The sequence below is a fragment of the Prionailurus bengalensis genome, chromosome E4 (genome assembly GCF_016509475.1).
Source record: "Prionailurus bengalensis isolate Pbe53 chromosome E4, Fcat_Pben_1.1_paternal_pri, whole genome shotgun sequence".
Classification (NCBI taxonomy): domain Eukaryota; kingdom Metazoa; phylum Chordata; class Mammalia; order Carnivora; family Felidae; genus Prionailurus; species Prionailurus bengalensis.
The window spans coordinates 5,328,374-5,343,498 of NC_057360.1; the positions used below are offsets into that span (position 1 = coordinate 5,328,374).

At 36.2% G+C, this 15,125-nt stretch overlaps 1 protein-coding gene across 2 annotated transcripts in view; it reads right to left on the bottom strand.

Moving 5' to 3' along the window:
* CATSPERE (catsper channel auxiliary subunit epsilon) overlaps nucleotides 1-15,125 on the bottom strand; it is a 198,455-nt gene that overhangs the window by 153,404 nt on the left and 29,926 nt on the right. For both annotated transcript variants that reach the window (XM_043567779.1, XM_043567780.1), the window contains exon 5: nucleotides 14,381-14,451. In XM_043567779.1, coding sequence (XP_043423714.1) covers nucleotides 14,381-14,451 — 71 coding nt within the window. The remainder of the gene's footprint in view (nucleotides 1-14,380; nucleotides 14,452-15,125) is intronic.

The following is a 15,125-nucleotide window of genomic DNA, read 5'->3' on the forward strand; positions in this document are numbered from 1 at the left end:
AGCAGCAAAAGCTGTTCTACAGGGGGAAGTTTATAGCAATACATGCCTAACTCAAAAAATAAGAGAAATATCAAATAAACAAGCTAACCTTACACCTAACCTTAAAGCTAGAAAAACAAAAATAAAGCCCAAAGCCAATAGAAGAAAAAAATAATAAAAATTAGAGAAGAAATAAATTAAGACTAAAAAACAATAGAATAGATCAATAAAACCAGGATCTGGTTCTTTGAAAAGATAAACAAAATTGATAAACCTAAAGAGAGAGAGAGAGAGAGAGAGAGAGAGAGAGAGAGAGAGAAAACTGAAATAAAATCAGAAATAAAAGAGAAGAGCGTGCCTGGGTGGCTCAGTCAGTTGGGCGTCTGACTCTTGGTTTTGGCTCAGGCCATGCTCTCATGGTTCATGGGTTTGAGCTCTGCATAGGACTCTGCACTGGTAGTGCAAAGACTGCTTGGGATTCTCTCTCTCTCCCTCTATCTGGCCTCTCCTGCTCTCTCTTCTCTCTCTCCGTCTCTCAAAATAAATAAACTTTATATAATAAATAAATAAAAAAAGAAATAAAGGAGGAGAGGGGTGCCTGGGTGGGTCAGTCAGTTAAGCATCTGACTTCAGCTCAGGTAATGATGTCACAGTTCATGAGTTAGAGCTCCACGTTGGACTCTGTGCTGACAGCTCAGAGTCTAGAACCTGCTTTGGATTCTGTGTCTCCCTCTCTCTCTGCCCCAACCTCACTCATGCTCTGTCTGTCTCTCTCTCTCAAAAATAAAAAAATGTAAAAAAAATTTTAAAAAGAAATAAGGGAGGAGAAATAACAACCAACACCATAGTAATACAAACAATAAGAGAATATCATGAAAAATTATATGCCAACAAATTGCACAACCTAGAATTAATGGATAAAATTCCTAGAAACATAAAGCTTCCAAAACTGAATCAAGAAGAAATAGAAAGTTTCAATAAACTGATTACCAGCAATGAAATTGAATCAGTAATCAAAAAACTCCCAAAGAATAGAAGTCCAGGAACAGACAGCTTCACAGGTAAATTGTATCAAACATTTAAAGAAGAGTTAATAATGTCTATTCTTCTCAAACTATTCCAAAAAACAGAAAATGAAGGAAAGCTTCCAAATTCATTCTATGTGGTCAGCATTGTCTTGATATCAAAACCAGATAAACACACTATAAGAAAAACGAGAACTACAGGCCAATATATCTGATCACAGATATAAAAATTCTCAACAAAATATTAGCAAAACAAATCCAACAATACATTTAAAAAATCCTTTACCACAATCAAGTGGGATTTATTCCCAGGATGCAAGTGTGGCTCAATATTTGCAAGTCAATCAACTTAACACATCACATTAACAAGAGAATGGATACAAACCATATCATCATCTCAACTGATGTATAAAAAGCATTTGACAAAATGTAACATCCATTCATGATAAAAACTCTTAACAAAGTAGGTTTAGAGGGAACATACCTCAACATAATAAAGGCCATATATGAAAAGCGCATCGCTAACATCATACTCAATGGTGAAAAACTGAGGATGTCCACTCTTATTGCTTTTTTCAACACAGTACTAGAAGTCCTAGCCACAGCAATCAGACAAGAAAAAGAAATAAAAGGTATCCAAATTAGGAAAGAAGAAGTATAACTCATATTTCCAGATGATATCACACTATATATAATAAATCTTGAAGACTCCACCAAAACTACTAGACCTGAGAAGTGAATTCAGTAAAGTTTTAGGACACAAAATTAATATATAGAAATCTGTTGCATTTCTATACACTAATAACAAAGCAGCAGAAAAAGAAATTAAGAAAACAATCTCATTTATAATTACACCAAAAAAACTAAAATAATAGGAATAAACTCTTAACCAAGGAGGTGAAAGACCTGTGCTCTGAAAACTATAAAACACTGATGAAAGAAATTGAAGATGACACAAACAAATGAAAGATATCCCATATTCATGGATTGGGAGAACCAATATTGTTAAAATGTCCATACCGCCCAAAGAAATCTACAGATTTAATAAAATCCTTATCGAAATACCAAAAGCATTTTTAACATAACTAGAGCAAATAATCCTAAAATGTGTATGGAACCACAAAAGACCCTGAGTAGCCAAAGCAATCTTAAAATAGAAGAAAGCTGGAGGTGTCACAGTCCTAGATTTCAAGCTATACTACAAAGCTGTAGTAATCAAAACATTATGGTACTGACACAAAAATAGACACTTAGAGCAATAGAACAGAATAGAGAGTCTAGTAATAAGCCCATGATTTTTATGGTCAATTACTCTATGATAAAAATGCTAGAATACACAATGCAAAAAAGACAATCTGTTAAAAATGGTGCTGGGAAAACTGGATAGCTTCATGTAAAAGAATGAAATTGGACCACTTTCTTATACCGTGCACAAAAATAAATTCGAAATGGTTTAAAGACCTAAATGTAAGACCTGAAACCATAAAACTCCTAAAAGAAAACATAGGCAGTAATTTATTTGATATCAGCAGTAGAAATATTTTTCTAGATATATATCCTCAGGGAGGGATACAAAAGCAAAAATAAACTATTGGGACTACATCAAAGTAAAAAGATTTAGTACAATAAAGGAAAGCATAAATAAAACAAAAAAAGCAACCTATTGAATAAAAGAAGGTATCTACAAATGATATATCCAATAAGAGGTTAATATCCAAAATACACAAAGAACTTCTACAATTCAACACCATAAAAACTCAAATAATCCAGCTAAAAAATGAGCAGAGAATCCAAATAGACATTTTTCCAAAGAAGACATACAGATGGCCAAAAGAGACAGGTAAAGATGTTCAACACTATGAATCATTCAGGAAATGCAAATCAAAACCACGATGACATATTGCCTCATAACTGTCAGAATGGCTAGAATAAAGAACACAACAAATAGTAAGTGTTAGCAAGGATGTGCAGAAAAAGGAACAGTCATGAACTGCTGGTGGGAATGCAAACTGGTACAGCCCCTGTGGAAAAATTATGGAGGTTCCTCAAAAAATTAAAAATGGAATTACTACAGTAATTCTACTGGTGGGTATTTACTGAAATAAAATGAAATCAGCAATTTGAAAAGATATATGTATCCATGTATTTATTGCAGCATTATTTATAATAGCCAAAATATGGAAGCAACCCAAGGGTCCATCCATAGATTGGTATGTATATACAATGGAATATTACTCAGCCAAAAAAATCAAGTGAAATCTAAACATTTGCAACATGGATGGAGATAGACAGTATAATGCTAAGTGAAATAAGTCAGTTGGAAAAAGATATACCATATGATTTCACTCATATGTGCTATTTAAGAAACAGAAACAAATGAACAAAGAAAAAAAGAGACAAACAAAAACCAGCCTCTTAAATATAGCAAACAAACTGGTGGTTGCCAGAGGGAGGTGGGTAGGGAGATAGGTGAAATAAATAAAGGGGATTAAGAGTACACTTGTGATGAACACTGAGTAATATATAGAATTGTTGAATCATTATAGCATATACCTGAAGCTAATGTAACACTGTATGTTAATTGTATTTAAATTTTAAAAAATACAAACAATACATTAAAAAATTTTTAAAGAGATGTCAGTATTGACAACAAAACATAAAATGCGGGGTGGGGAAATAAAATGGTAGAGTTTTGTATGTGATAGAAGGTAAGCTGCTATCAGCCCCACGTAGAATGCTGTTATATCTATAAGATATTTCAAGTAAGCCAACAGGTAACCACAACAAAAACAAACAAAACAAATCTCAGCTATCATAGGTTCACACAAGATAAAGAGAAGGGAATCAAAGTATACCATTGTGGAAAATCATCAGTTCACAAAGGGACAGCAAGAGAAGAAGAAAGGAACAGAGGAATACAAAAAAGTAAGGGGGGCACCTGGGTGGCTCAGTTGGTTAAGCGTCTGACTCTTGGTTTTGGCTCAGGTCATGATCTCATGGTTCATGAGTTCAAGCCCCGCATTGAGGGGCACCATTGTGGAGCCTACTTGAGATTCTCTGTCTCCCTCTCTCTCTGCCCCTCCCCCACCCGTGCTGTCTCTGTCTCTCTCAAAATAAATAAACTTAAAAAAAACACAAAAGAGCAAGGAAATTAATAAAATGGAATTGGTAAGACCTATCTAACAATAATTACTTTTAATGTAAATGGATTAAATTCTCTAAACAAAAATACAGAATAGCTGCATGGATAAAAAACAAGACCCCTTTATATGCTTCTTATAAAAGACTAACTTCAGCTTCAAGGATATATACAGGCTCAAAGCAAGGGATGGGAAAAGATAGCTCATGCAAGTAGAAACCAAAATAGAGTGGAATAGCTATACTTATATCAGACAAAATAGATTGTAAGTTTAAAAGTGTAACAAGAGACACAGAAGGTAACTGTGTAATAATAAAGAAGCTAATTCATCAAGAGGCTATAACAATTGTAAACATATATGCACACAACATCAGAGCACCATATTAAGCAAATATTAACAGGTCTGAAGAGAGCAATATACAATAATATAATAGCAGGGGACTTCCATATGCCATTTTCAACAATGGATAGATCATCTAGACAGTCAATAAGGGAAAGTTGACCTTGGACTATACTTTAGACCAAATGAAACATGTTAGGTTAAAAAAAAAAGTCTCAGCAAATGTAAAAAGATTGAAATCATACTAAGTATATTTTATGACCACAATAGTATGAAACTAGATCAATTACAGGAGGAAAACTGGGAAATACACAAATATGTGGACATTAAACAACACACTGAAAAACCATGGGTGAAAGATGAAATCAAAAGGAAATTAAAAAAAATATGTTGATGAGCACTGGGTGTTGTATGTAAGTGATGGATCACTAAATTCTACTCCTGAATTCATATTATACTATGTTAAATAAATAAAATAAATTGGATTTAAATAAAATAAATTAAAAAAAAATTTTTTTTAATGTTTTATTTATTTTTGAGACAGAGAGAGACAGAGCATGAACGGGGGAGGGGCAGAGAGAGAGGGAGACACAGAATCGGAAGCAGGCTCCAGGCTCTGAGCCACCAGCCCAGAGCCCGACGCGGGGCTCGAACTCACGGACCGCGAGATCGTGACCTGGCTGAAGTCGGACGCCTAACCGACTGCGCCACCCAGGCGCCCCTAAATAAAATAAATTTTAAAAATATCTTGAAACAAATGAAAAAGGAAACACAATATAACAAATTTATGGGATGCAGCAAAAACACTTCAAGAAGGGGAGTTTATAGTGATAAATGCCCCCATTAAGGGAAAAGAAAGGTCTCAAATAATCAACCTAACTTTATATGTCAAGCAACTAGACAAAGAAGAACAAACTATATCCAAAGTTAGCAGAAAAATGGAAATAACAAAGATCAGAGCAGAAATAAGTAGAGACCAAAAAAAACCAGTAGAAAAGATCAACAAAACTAAGAACTGTTGCTTGAAAAAATAAACAAAATTGATGAAACTCTAACTAGACTAAGGAAAAAGAATACTCAAACTACTAAAATCAGAAATGTGTGGACATTACTACAAATTCTATAGAAATGTAAATGACCATAAGTGACTGCTGTGAACAATTATAGACCAACATATTTGACAATCTAGAAGAAATAAATTCCTAAAACATTATCATCTACTGAGACTAAATCTGGAAGAAGTAGAAAATATGACAGACTAAAAATGAGTCAGGCGATTGAGTCAGTAAGCACAAATCTCTCATCAAAGAAAAGCCCAGGAATAGATGGCTTCATTAGTTAATTCCAGCAAATAATATTTCAAGAAGAATTAATGACAATCCTTTTCAAACTCTTCCAAAAAACTGAAGAGGAGGAAACTCCCAAACTCATTTTACAAGGCCAGCGTTATCCTGATACCAAAGTCAGAAAAGCATACTACAAGAAGTGAAAACTACAGACCATATCCCTGAAGAGCAGATGCAAAAATTCTCAACAACATACTAGTAAAGCTGAATTCAACAGCATATTAAAAGGATCACACATAAGCAGTGTGGAGGTTCCTCAGAAAATTAAAAATAGACCTACCCTATGACCCAGCAATAGCACTGCTAGGAATTTATCCAAGGGATACAGGAGTGCTGATGCATAGGGGCACTTGTACCCCAATGTTTATAGCAGCACTTTCAACAACAGCCAAAGTATGGAAAGAGCCTAAATGTCCATCAACTGATGAATGGATAAAGAAATTGTGGTTTATATACACATGGAATACTACATGGCAATGAGAAAGAATGAAATATGGCCTTTTGTAGCAATGTGGATGGAACTGGAGAGTGTGATGCTACGTGAAATAAGTCCTACAGAGAAAGACAGATACCGTATGTTTTCACTCTTAGATGGATCCTGAGAAACTTAACAGGAACCCAATGGGGAGGGGAAGGAAAAAAAAAAAAGAGGTTAGAGTGGGAGAGAGCCAAAGCATAAGAGACTCTTAAAAACTGAGAACAAACTGAGGGTTGATGGGGGGTGGGAGGGAGGGGAGGGTGGGTGATGGGTATTGAGGAGGGCACCTTTTGGGATGAGCACTGGGTGTTGTATGGAAACCAATTTGACAATAAATTTCATATATTAAAAAAATAAATAAATAAAAGAATCACACATGATAATCAAGTGGGATGTAAGGATGGTTCAACACATGCAAAGCAATAAATGTGAAACACATTAATAAAATGAAAGACAAAAGTCATATGATCATCTCAATATATGCAGGAAAACTAACAAAATACAACATCCCTTCTTAATAAAAACTCTCAACAAATTGGATATAGAGAGAACGTACCTCAACGTAACAAAGGCAATATATAACAAGCCTACAGCTAACATCATACTCAATAGTGAAAGGTTGATAGTTTTCCTGGACGATCAAGAACAAGACTAGAGTGCCCATCCCACTCTCACCTTTCCTACTCCATGCAGTACGGGACTCCTAACCAGAGTAATCAGGCAAGAAAAAGAAATAAAAGGCATCCAAATCAGAAAGGAAGACATAAAATTGTCTCTGCTTGCTGATATGACCTTGAATATCATATATGTCTTCCTAAAGACACCACCAAGAAACTGTTAGAAAAAATCAACAAATTCAATAAAGTTGAAGCATATGAAATCAACACGCAGGAATCAGTTGTGTTTCTATACACTAACAATAAACAATCTGAAAAAGGAAGAAAATAAGCGCATTTACAATAGCATCAAAAACAATAAAATACTTGGTAATAAATCTAACCAAGGAAGTGAAAGATCTATACACCAAAAGCTATAAGACATTGAAGATGACCCAGATAAATGGAAATATATTCCATGTTCATAGGTTAGGAGAGTTAATATTGCCACAGTATCCATACTACCAAAACCTATAGATTCAATAAAATCCTATCAATTTCCAATGGCATTTTTTCCCCCACAGAAACAGAGGAAACAATTGTAAAATGTGTGTGGAACCACAAAAGACCCCCAATAGCCAAATCAGTTTTGAGAAAGAACAAAGCCGGAGGCATCACACTTCCTGATTTCAAAATACATTACAAAGCTATATTAATGAAAACAGTATGGTGTTGTTGTTAAAAACAGACACAAAAACCAATGGAACAGAATCAAGTGTCCAGAGATAAACCCACACACTTATAGTCAACCAGCATTTGACAAGGGAGCCACAAATACTAAATGGGGAAGGAATAGTCTCTTCAGTAAATGGTGTTAGAAAAACTGGATGTCCATGTGAAAAAGAATGAAATTAGAATACTATCTTACCCCACTCAAAAAATTAACTGAAAATAGAGTAAGGACTTACACGTAAGACGAAATACAGTAAAATTCCTACAAGAAAACATAGGTGAAAAATCTCCTTGACCTTAGTTTTGACAATGATTTTTTAAAATATGGCACCAAAAGAACAAGCAACAAAAGTAAAAATTGACAAGTAGGATCACATCAAACTAAAAAGTTTCTGCACATCAAAAGAAGCAATCAACAAAATGAATAGCTAACATACAGAATAGGAGAAAATGTTTGCCAACCATATATATGATAAGGGGTTAATATCCAAAATATATGAAAGTCATACAACTCAATATCAAAAAACAAAAAACAAACAAACAAAACCCCAATCTGATTATAAAATTGGCAAAGTACCTAAAAAGACATTTCTCCAAAGAAGACATACAGTTGGTATGGTACATGAAAAGGTGCTAAACATCACTGATCATCAGGGATATAATGTCATATGACCCCACAACTGTTAGAATGGATATGATAAAAAAAATAAATAAAGACAAGAAATGACAAATACATGTTGGTAAGAATGTGGAGAAAAAGGAACCATTGTGCACTGTTGGTGGGAATGGAAATTGGTACCGATAGTATGGAAAACAGTGTGGAGGTTCTTTTACAAGTTAAAATTGAACTACCATGTAATCCAGCAATCCTACTTCTGGGTATATTCCAAAGGAAAATAAATCATTATTTTGAAGAGTTATCTGCACTCCCATTTTTTTTAATGTTTATTTATTTTGGGGAGAGAGACAGAGAGAGACAGAGACAGAGCATGAGTGGGGGAGGGGCAGAGAGAGAGTGAGACACAGAATCCAAAGCAGGCAGGCTTCAGGCTGAGCTGCCAGCACAGAGCCTGACACAGGGCTCAAACTCATGAGCTGTGAGATCATGACCTGAGCTGAAGTTGGACATTTAACTGACTGAACCACCCAGGTGCCCCACTGCACTCTTATGTTAACTGCAGCATCATTCACAATAACCAAGATACGGAAACAACCTAAGTGACTATCAACTGATGAGTGGATAAAGAAAATGTAGTAAATCTATACAATAGAATATCATTCAGCCATATAAAGAAGGAAATCCTGCTATTTGCAACAACATGAATGGACCTGGAGGGCATTATGTTAAGTGAAATAAGTCAGACCAAGAAGGACACTATATGACTTCCCTTATATATGGAATCTAAGAACTTCAAACTCATAGAAACAGAGGGTATATTGATGTTTACACCAAGGGTCTAGAGCTAGGGGACACAAGGAGATGTTGGCCAAAGTGTACAAATTTTTAGTTATAAGCTAATTAAGTTCCAGGATCTAATGTGTAGCATGATGTATTGTACAAGAAAATATGTACAACAATAATGATGTATTGTACAAGAAAAAGAAAAAAGACATGGAAGATAGTAGCAGGTAAGTGAAGGAAGAAAAGAGTTTCAAGAAGAAATAAGTCATCTCCAACATTATATGTGGTACAGTGGTCAAGTGCTAAGAGGACTAAAAAATATCCTATTAAACTTGGCAAACTTTCAGTGACTTTACCAAGCTATTTAAGTAGATAGACAGATAGTATGTAGCGAGTACTGGGATAGAGTGATGAAGCCAAACAGTGTCACCATGAATTCAGGAAAGATAGCAGCCTGAGCATGACCTCCTCCTGGATTCTTCTCCCTTCCTTTTCTCTGTTCTAATGAGAGACAGAGAGAGAGAGAGAGAGAGAGAGAGAGAGAGAGAGAGAGAAAATAAATCAAGAGTCTAGATGATAACATGGTACCTGTTCCATGAATTCTCCTCCTCAGAGTCAGAACTCAGGTTTGGGGGCAAACAGAGTCAATAGGTTTGGAAAGCCCAGTGCTCAAGCAGTGCTCAGCGAGGGCCTGGTGCTTGAGGTTTAATCCACTGCAATCTTTCTCCTGAAATTATTAATAAATTTATCTTTGAACTTGTATTTTATATGTGAATTATGATGGGACAATGAAGCGCGCACTTGGGAGCTTTGGCTGGTGCAGTCCTGACTCCTGTTCCTGTCTGCCTTCACAGGACAGGTTCTTGGTACCTCACTCCTCCATTCCCTGGTACCTTGGGTTCCACCTGGTCTTGGCCTCCTCACTTCCCTGTCCTGAAAATGCTTCTGCCTTCACCCTGGGCAATGGCCAGGGCTCAGGTGTGGGAGGGTCAGTGTAGGGTATATGAAACTTGTGGCATCTGGAGTAAGGCATGGCAGCAGCTGCCCCCTGCCTCACCAGGTGGCAGCACTGTGCTGTGGCAGATGGAGGCCTCGTCTCCACAGGGGTGAGTGTCTTGCCCACCCCCAAACAGGGTACTTAGTGTGTTCAAGTGATAAGTTGCAGTACCCTTGGAGGTTACTCATCTGCTATAGGTCAAGATGACTAGACCCACTGTAAGGAAAGATACCAGGCTTGACTTCTTCAGATGCCACCCCTGACTGGGGCATGAGGTGTTGGTCCAATGGCTGTTGACAGGGGAAACCTGGCAGAAAGTGAACTGCACACATGCTGAATCGCCAAGTGATTATGAGGGTCTGCAGTTGGCCCAAGAGTATTCTCATGTCCATGGGAGCATGACATTAAATATAAATAAAAGCACGAAGACCAGTAGAGAGTGACTGGGGAAGAAAGGGAATGCTTTATATTTAAAACTTTTAACACTATTTTTCTTCTGATTTTTTAACAAGAGTCTTCATATGGCCCAACAAATTACAAAGGCAGTTCTGGATGCAATAATGCAAAAAATGGGAGCATATACCGTGGCAGTTGCCTCTAGACAGGATTTTAGTGGATACAAATTTAAAAATTTTTTAATGTTTATTTATTTTTGAAAGAGAGAGAGAGTGTGACTGGGAGAGGGGCAGAGAGAGAGGGAGACACTGAATCTGAAACAGGCTCTAGGCTCTGAGCTGTCAGCACAGAGCCCGATGCTGGGTGTGAACCCATGGACCATGAGATCATGGCCTGAGTTGAAGTCAGATGCTTAACCAACTGAGCCGCCCAGACACCCCTAGTGAAGACAAATTTTAGACACAGATGATAAGAGAATTAGCAAATTGAAATTAAAAAAAAATAGTGTACAATGAGTCATGGAAAACAAAATGATAGAAAATATGAAAATATTTCAAGAAGGACAGAATGAAAAGGTGACATATATTTTCTTATGAAAATCTAAAGAGAAAGAATAAAATGAGAGAATCAATATCTGAAAAGATGACTGGTTTTTCAGAATTAATGAAAGACCCTAATCTTCAGATTCAGAAACTGCAATAAACCACATGTAGGATAGATTTTTTAAAAAACCTATAATAGTGAAACACCAAAGGCAAGGTTAAGTCATTAAACAGAAAATACAGACAACCTAAAAGATAAAACTATTAGACAGTGGACTTTACAATTGCAATAGAATAAAAGAAAGAAAAGCCATACTTATTTGGAAAGGGATAAAGAAAACCATCAGTATTTGCAGGTGATAGGATTTGTAAAAACTCCAAGAGAATATATAAGTAAATTGTTAGAATTAATATAAGAATTTAGCAAGATTGTTGAATACAAAAATCAATATTCAAAAGTAAATTGTGTTCTATACAACAAGAAGCTCTGGTTAGAAAATATAGAAAATGTAGCTTTAAAAAACTGAGTGTAGTAGAGACAAAAATATAAAGCACCTAGGAATAAGTCTAATAAAAATGTCCAGGCACTTTTATGAAAAACTGCAAAAATTTTTTGCCAGACATATAAAAAGACCTAAATAAATGGAAGGTTATGTATTATTCTTGAGCTGAAACTCTCCAAATTGATTTAAAAATTGAGACAAATTATAGGAATCCCTACTAGAGTTTTTGTGGAATTTGACAAACCAATTCTAAAATTTCATAGAGAGGAAAAATAGGCCAGAGGAAAAATAGACAAAGCTAAGAGACTCATGAAGAAGAACAAGACTTGGGGTCAGAGTGGGCCAGGGATTTGCACTGTCACTCATCAAGATTTGAAATATGAAATTATAGTAATAAAGATAATGTAGTGTTTATTAAGCAAACAGATCAGCTGAACAGTAGAGCCAGCTGGAAAGAAACACATGCATACATGGAAAATCGATGTATGATAAAGCAGGCACTACAGGTAAATACATTATTCAATAAATGGGTCTGATTAGATTAATTATTCACATGGAAAAAATAAAATTGGATCCCTATCTCCAAGTATATACAAAAACTAACTCCAGATGGATTAAGGACCTAACTGTGGAAGTCAAAACTATGTGGACCTTTCAGGAAACAACATAGGAGGCTATTTTTATGAACTTGGAGGAAAAGATTTCTTAAATTGATTTAAAAAGGCACAAACCAATTAAGGTAAGGGCTGGCAAATTCATCTATAATAGCAAGGACCTCTGTTATCAACAGAGATCATGAGAAGTAAAAAGTTGCATAAACTGGGATAAATTCTTTCTATATATATATATATATATATATATATATATATATATTGAAATATATAAATAGTCATTAGAATGAAATCGTATAAATTATTCTGAAACAAAAATAACTCAAAAATGGGTAAAAATCCTCATTTAACAGAAAGGGAAGAAAAATTCTTCATGAATAAATGAAAATATGCTCAATAGTAATTAGGGAAATGCAAATAAAAAGCACAGTGACATAATTTCACATCTACTAGATTGTAAAATTAAAGTCAGATAATACTGAGTATTGGTGAGGAAGTAGCACAATGGGAACATTCATCTGCTGCTGGTGTAGACGTAGATTTGAACGATCTTTTCAAGAGGCATTTAGGCATTACCTAGTAAACTTGAACAAATGCATATCCTACTTTTAGCCAACTGTACTTTTAGGTCTATATCCTAGAGAAACTTCTGTTCATGTGCATCAGAATGGGATTTGCTAAACAATAATGTACATACAATGACTACAGGATCTTGTTCAAATGCAGGTAATGATCTAGGAGGTCTGGAATGAGGCCCCAGATTCTGCATTTCTAAGTAGCAGATTCTACGGTACTGGTAATGTTCTCTTCCTTGACTTGTGTGATGAATACATGAGTATTAGTTTCATTTTACTCTGTAAATGGTATTTTTACAGGTGATAAATTGTGTACATTTTTACCACTTACGTAACAGAAAAACACTTAGCTCCCACTGAGCTGTCTCTTTGGGCTTAACTGCCCCCCCTAGATAGGTGCTGCTTCTTCCGATTTTGTTTTCATGATTCATGACCAGATCAGAGCAGTATGGAAGCCCATATCCGTCACTAGCTCTTGGGGCTCAGTGTGTGTGAGTGAGATTGGAAACTCGTGAAACTGACTATCAATGCTTTTTCAATGCTTTTTTTTTTTGGCAGATTGCCTTCTCTGATGGCCCCCCTGGTCTCTGCTTGGAGGAAGCAGAAAATAACCCATGTGGCCAGAGAGGAAGGTTCTGTTCTCCAATTCTGCTGTGCAGGGAATTTTTATCTCCAAATTAGCCTTTGTCTGTTTCTCAGTTGGTTTCAAACCCACAGGAGAAAGCTGGCGATTGGCATATCTGAAATCCCCAACTAGGACAGAACCCTGTCAGGTTCAGGAGTAGCAGAGACTCCATCCTTGCTTCTTGGTAAGAGTCTGGGAAGGTGGCAGTATTTCTGAGAGGAATGGAACGTGCACTCCTTGAAGGGCTTGCTAAAATCTAGTTATCAGGGCTTCTAGTCCGAAAATTGCATAGACACTGCAGAGCCATCTGACTTCTAAGGGACCACGTGAACCAAGACAACTATCTGCAACGACCACTTCCGCTTTACAGAAGACACGAGTATTCTGCTGGCGACTGCCTGGGTCATGTGTCAGTCCTCAAGTAATCCCTGTGGCCAATGAAATGCGAGGCTGTTGAGTCCTCTGGGGAGCAGGGGCCACATAAGACAGTTCCCTGTATCCTATTCAGGGCTTAGGATATTGCCTTGACTGTTGCACTGAAAAATATTCTGATTCATTGATGGTTTTAACTTATCAGATAATTTTCTAATGCACTTAATTATTTTCTCCTGTGCCAGTTTTCTCTTTTTAGTTATTTTCATTCACTCTCATGTTAATATGGGTTGGAGAAACTATGTATATAATGGAATTAAAAGAGCCCTGTAGTCTGAAAAACCAGCGGCAAATCCCAATGCTAGTTATTAGTAGCTGTGTATTATTATCCGAGTTATTTAACCTACCCAAGCTTACATGTCCTCATTTATAAAATAAAGATAACAATACTTGCATCTCTGTTTGTTATGAAAAGTGAGAGAGATAATTTACATCAAGTATGAACATTAGAAATATATGTTCAAATAGTGGTTGCTATTGTTACTTTTATTGTTTGTTTCCCAATATTAGTTTGGCATTTTATTTGAGGATATCTTGATTGGTGAGTGCAAGCTTATGTGAAAAGTATAATGTAGATAATCCATCTGTGGTTAATTAAAAGTTAAATCTAATTATTCTTAAAAAGCATTAGTTATCTTTGTATTCAACATTGCCTTACTTACATAACTCTATAATACCACAGGAAGCAGATATGAGAACTTTGCACAGACAAATTGCGTTCTTCTTCTGAATCCTAAAAGGAAATTGAGGTAGCTTTAAATACAAATTTGGATACAGGCAGAAAAGTCACAGAGGCACTAAATTAGTGATCTAAGATGAGAGGAAGTATAATGAACAAATTTCAGAATAGAACTAACAAATATTCATGTAATACTAGTTCAATTCTGTAGCTATTCTCTGTAATTACGAATTCACTATCATGAGTGACAAATTTGTTATGTATTGGTCTTTGCACCCAGTTCCTGCTAATCTTTTGATCGCAGTTCCTGATGCAGAGCTCCTACAACTCTTATAATCTCCTGAATGACGGGAGGGTCTGACACAGAGATCCTCAATCCCTTTTGTTCTAATGAGGCGACTCGGGTGGGATCCAGGATGGGAACTGGTCACTAGAAAGCCCAAGCCATGATTAGAAGCTTGGAACTTTTACCTCAACCTCCCACCCTTTGGAGGGGGGAGAAGGACTAGAAAATGAGTTAATGATTGATCATGCCTATGTGATGAAGCCCCATAAAAATCAGGTTGGTAAACATGTCCATGTGCTGGCAGGGTGACACAACCCAGCTCCGTGGGGTCGGAAGCTCCTGTGCGCAGGGCCCTTCCAGACTTTGCCTTATGAAGCTCTTCTCTGGCTGTTCATCTGTATCCTTTATCATATCTTTTATTATAACCGATAAATGCATTTCC